The sequence below is a fragment of the Mus caroli genome, chromosome 10 (genome assembly GCF_900094665.2).
Source record: "Mus caroli chromosome 10, CAROLI_EIJ_v1.1, whole genome shotgun sequence".
In the NCBI taxonomy this organism is placed as follows: Eukaryota; Metazoa; Chordata; class Mammalia; order Rodentia; family Muridae; genus Mus; species Mus caroli.
Window position 1 is genome coordinate 96,430,385 of NC_034579.1, and position 6,019 is coordinate 96,436,403.

General features: G+C 33.4%; 1 protein-coding gene across 1 annotated transcript in view; it reads right to left on the reverse strand.

Moving 5' to 3' along the window:
- Positions 1-1,268: 1,268 nt before the first annotated feature.
- Positions 1,269-6,019, reverse strand: part of Alx1 (ALX homeobox 1) — a 20,704-nt gene continuing 15,953 nt past the window's right edge. The window contains exon 4 of the mRNA XM_021175034.1: positions 1,269-2,618. Coding sequence (XP_021030693.1) covers positions 2,298-2,618 — 321 coding nt within the window. The 3' untranslated portion in view covers positions 1,269-2,297. The remainder of the gene's footprint in view (positions 2,619-6,019) is intronic.

The window sequence follows — 6,019 nt, forward strand, 5'->3', positions numbered from 1 at the left end:
TTCAACCAAAATATACAATAAAATTCAGCCAAAAGGAAAGTTTGTTAGCTTACTAACACTACGTAATGCTTGCTCCTCTGGTACAATGTGCATCTTGGTTGATATCATAAGCATTAGACATTTGTCCACGATGTCTGAACTCATGAAGGACAGAAACCATCAGTCTACCATATACTTCACTATTCCAAATGGAACTTCAGACTCTGTCCATAACAGGTGATACTAAATTTATACAGTTATTGTAAAACATCACTTATAAAGTTATTTTGAATTAAAATATAAAAACAGATGTTCCAAAATTCCAACATAATTACTCAATATAGTATTAAGAAAAAATGTCAAGAAGGAAAAGTAATAACTGGTGTGAAAATCATACCTCATGGCTTTTGCTTTGCAAAACTCTATTTTTCACATATGTCTTATATATATGTGTGTGTATATGGTATACACATTTGTGTGTGTGTGTATGTGTGTGTGTGTGTGTGTATGAAAAGCAAAATAACATTATATATGACTATGACATCAGCCCAAAGGCTCTAACATCTAAATTATGACAGAAGAAAGTAAAATGAGCAATACTAATTGCTGGAGCCTTTAACAACGAAAATTTCAGTTCCTAGTTTTAAATTTAGTTCACCAATTGATATGAACCCCAGGAATAAGTGAGTCATTCATTCTTTTCTAGAGTATGAAAGATGCTTCCCAGCTGCCTTAACAATTCTTTAACAAAAGCTCCTGCATTTGAGCATCATTCTCTGGGCCAAAGTTGAACAAGTTTTTCTTGGGAGCAAAGCTAAAAAGAGAAAGCAGAAAAGCCGTAAAGAATCAAGTTCCAAGTAGCCAAGGAATGTTTGTTTAGGACATTGCTCATCTCCATCAGCTGCCTGATTAAAACTTTTATTTCAAAAGCTGTCTAATTGCTATAAATATTTTTCCCACTAACAAAAGACACTTAGTGGATAAAAGTACTTTAATATCAAATTTAATTTTCAAAATTCACATACTCCTGTTCTTTACCCATTAGGGCTTCTTGGGTGATTGCTAACGTTCACGGGAACCACATGAAGATCCTAACAGAGTACAAAGAGTTGATGTTGCTCTGATCTGAGCCATGGAAGTCATCTTCGGCAATTAATTGACTTTGCCTTTATGAACTTAGGAATCTTTCAAGGGGGGCTGACATTTCACTCATCTGAAAAAACTTGGAATGTGACAGGGGAAGGGAGTAGAAGGAAATCAAAGAAGTTAGCCTTTTTCCAGATGCAATGTATTTGTCTTCTTCTTTTTATTTTCTTTTTTAAATTCTAGAGCACCTCCTGACATTCTAATTCTCTATGGATAGCACAGTAGCAAAAATGCTTAAAGGCACAGAGTGTCAAGGCCAAACAGGCATGCATTTGAGCATGCATAGGCCCAATAACAAACATAAATTCCAATCTGTTACCCCTTTAATGGAAAAGTTACCCTTTATTTGCAAGATATGTCTGTATGCAATTCAATCAACATGATTTTAGTATACAGGCAACAGCACGTTTACTAATGAGTTCTCGGTTTTTATCACAAAAGTGCAGTCTGCCTGCTGGCCTCTGCAATTGAAAGTTGCATTTATAAAACCTGTCCAGTTGACTAGACTTTAAATCATACTCGAATACTTCAGTTGTCACCTTTAACCACATGGTTGCAAGAAACTGTGCCCAGATATTCATGCAAATACAGAGCAGTTCAGAAGGACTTTTTTTTTCCCGACTGAGTGGAAATTCACCAAAACATTGAAAGGTTAAAAGAAAAGAATCTTGAGGCTGCAACAGAGTGTATGACCATTGTGTCTTGGAGCCAAAGAATTGGAAATGGCATTAGCTCTCAAAGTCTCCTGGATCAATACTGTCTTTTTCCCCCGGGGTGTTTCCTCGTTTATCAGGTATCACTTTACAAGGGATTTCTTGTTATACAGAACAAGCATAAATCAATCTATCACAGAAGGATTTGTTTAATACATTTATTCCTTTAAGAAGTTGCCTGACCATATTTCATTGACTTGTACAATAGGAAAAAAAAAAAACTTACTACTAAAACAGAGTCTGTGGAGGCTGGTGCATGGTAAACCTATTTAGTCCTTTCAGGGATCCATTCTTAGATTTAAATGTTAAATAATAACAACTATTCATGTAAGCTGGTCTCACCGTATATCTTGACCTTTAGCCCTTCCACACACAGCAGCTTATTGTGGTATCCTTTAAATACGAGAAATAAGAATGTTTTACTTTGCTATGAAAAGAAAAATAAAAGAGTACTGTATGTTACATGGCCCATGAAATATTGGCGGTGTGCTCCTTGGCCTTCATTCTCAGAACAGCGATACTGGAAGACCTCCTTTCAAACTCCGGCTTTGTTTCAAATGCGTGTCCGTTGGAAGCTCCAGTGAGAAGAGAGTCAGTGAAAAAGTTATTGAGGGGCACGTGGCTGAACTGATTCTGGTGGTTCGAAAACCCCGTGTAACTGGAATCTGTCCGAGGCGAATGAGAGTAAGGTGTCATGCAGGAGGACGCGTCACGTGGTAGCATGCATGACGTAACCACAGAACCACCGCTAGCATTTCCTGCCCACAAATTGTTCTGGATCTGGAATATATAAAACAACAAAGATTACATTCACACATTCTCACTTTCACACTCTTATTTTCCTTACATTTACAAAGTTGGGTTCGTTAGTCATTTTTGTTCCTATGAGGAGGCTCATAATTTCCTTCTAAGGATTCAAAGCAATAACGACAACAAAAACAACAAAAAACATTGAGAAGTTACTATTGTTTTCTACTATAACAGATCATCACAGCTCACATACCTAGCCACAGAAAATACTCTCAACACAGGAAAGTTTCTTAGATGTTCTGTTTATAGCCATGATTTCAAGGTGCATATAGGATATTTAGTCATGAGCCATGGCTTCTACTAAATTTAACTGTAATACTCATCTTTCTAGACACGTTGATACAGTTGTGATTTTCTTTTTCAATTCTGAAGCAGGAGTCAGCACAGAAGTGGTTTTTTGTGTGTTTGTTTTTCTTTGTTTTTTGTTTTTGGGGGGTTGTTGTTGTTGTTGTTGGAAACCATTGCTGACTAAATTTAGGCAGTTTTGTCTGAAGTATTTTTAATTGAAATCATTCAGAAAATATTTTCCCTCTCATTGATTCTTATGTCCTATATCTACCCTTCAATGAATTACTGAGAGTCTGAAGAATACACACTTGAAACATTTATTCTACTAAGCATATAAGAAATAGTGAACTCAAAACAGACATGTGACATGTAAAATCTATAATCTTAAAACATAAGCCATCACAAAATAATGGAAGCACAGATGAAAACTGAAAATGTTAGGAAGGGCCGAGTGAGCAAAATTATTGTAATTATTGTGCTACAGAATATTGTGTGTGTATGTGTATATATATATATTTCTATTAATAAATTTCTAAAGAAAATAATTACACCACATGTTAATATCATCGAGCACAATTTTTTCATAGTACCATATTAAAGGAATACTAAGAAGAATTTTAAATTTTAAATTTTAAATACTAAATTTTATTTTAAATACTAATACTAAATTTCATTTTAAATACTAAATTTTAAATTTTAAATACTAAGAAGAAATTTAAATTTTAAATAAAAGTATCTCAACTACAATAGACAAGCTAAATAAACAACAACAGCAATAATGATTATAATAATAATAACAGACCATAGGAATTACTGGAGGACACAGAAAATCATGACAAGCATAAGAGAGGACAAGAAAGATTGGAGACTGTGACCTGGAGTAGCAAGGCAGAGATGCAGCCTCAGGAGATGAATAAAGCAGATACATGGTTTGTTTTTTGTTTTGTTGTTGCTGTTGCTGTTGTTGGGGGTGGCTTATGATCTTTCAGTTTTGCTGTCTGAGACAGAGACTGACCGTGTAGCCTAGATATACCTGGAACTTGCCACGTAGCCCAGGAAGTGTTCAAGTTCCCAATCCTTCTGCATCAGTCAACTGAGCACTGGGACTACCAAAACGTGCCACCACCCCAGGCATGTTGCTTTGACAACCTGTGTATAGTATTTTTAACCTAAACATGGCTCCACTCTGTGTTGTCAGCACATCTGGCTTTCTTTTTCTAAGTCGTGATAAAAAGTGGAATCATCAATGGTTTGGACACGTATGGATATCTTGTAATTTGCATATTCCAGGCTTCTGCATATAGCCTCTGATGTATTATTATAGAACCCAAGCTGAGTAATATTCTGTGACAGGCTATGTCTACTAATGATAGAACATTTAGTAAATCTAGCTTACACTGATAGAGACTTTACTTGTGTCTCAAAACAGGTTGGTATTCCTGTTTCCAAAACATGAAAGAAAATGTAATCTTTTTTAAACACTTTTTGGGGGATTTACATGAATAACAAAATACAAAAAATATTTGTTTTGTCCTAAAATTAGTTCCCTATATAAAGATAAATTGTGTATATCTATGTAAATATAAATATAAATTCACAGAATGAACCAGTATACCAACATCTAGATGTATATAATTATTTGCATACATGATTAATTCTTAAGTCATTATGGGCTGTTTTGTTTTACTTTTGACTTACTCCTCTGCACACATTAAACGTCAGCCAAAATGATTGCTGGGTTATATATCTCAAACCAATAAGAGGGCTGTTAATGTCATTACTCCATCGAACTAGCTCTTCCAATGTAATCTGGATACTTTTCTCAACATTTAATCTAACATCATAAAACATCTCAAAAGCCACAGTAACATGCCTGAAAAAGGAAAGTAAACTTGTTTCCTTATTTAAAAAAGAATAATGGTAGGGAACATTACTTGCTTCTCCTCTTAAGGTATTTCCTAATTTATAATGTCATTAAAATTTATTATAGTCATCTATTATATTGCCTATGAATAGGTAACACAGCTAAATGAAAGGGCTTATGGGCAAAGAAATGATCCATAAAGTTAAATTAAGAAAATATTTAATTCTGAAAAGAATTAGCATTTATCTACTTGTAGATCTAAAAACAAAATCTGAAATCTATTACAGTGAAAAATTAAAGGGTAAATGATTTTGTTTTATCATAAACTTATCTGGATCTGATCAAGCATATCAATATATTATTTGTGACAGAAAAAAAAGGTTTCTGATAGATAAGGAGTATTTTCTGAGCAGACCAAATTGATAAAGGAAATTACTCATAGCAATATTTTAGCTTGGATATACAAATATTTTAAAGACTTTACATTTTTTTTCCTTTTTCAGACACATTAATGTGGCTTTTGAGATGTATTATGATGTTTGATTGCATGTTGAGAAAAATATCAGGATTACATTAAAACAGCTCTCAGAAACTTTCCCTAATACATTCTTTTATTGTATCTATCCTTTCTCAGTCCTATCCCAAATATGGCTTTTATTTTTTAAAAAAATGGAACTTCAGAGGTCTAATAGTTTTCTGTAGCACAAATTCAGGTGAAAATTATATTATATATCCCAAGAAAATATGATTTTATTTTCTCTAAAATATTCCCTATGGACATGAATATATTTAATAAGGATGACTAGTGCCTAATATATGACAGTGTGAGTCTGTGAATTGCCTTCTGTGGCATAAACTACAAACACTTTCATTTTAATCCAAAAATACATGGATATTTTACTATTTGTAGAAGGTAAGTTTATAAAAGCAGAAACCAAAAAAAATACCCAAGATTGAATAATCTGTAAGGTCAAATCTAACCCAAAGAAATCTAAAGAAATTCTAAAAGAATGTGGCTACTACCTTTATAAGTAAGTTATAATTGCTTATTTACTTATGCATACTCACAACTTTATAGTTCATAGACTGTACCATCTAATAGAATATCGAGTGATTATTGATTGTAACTATTTTCATATCCTACCCTACAAAAATAAATAATAAGACACCATAAAACATATTGATTGATTATAAAGCTACTAAGAATGTGAGATGTAAA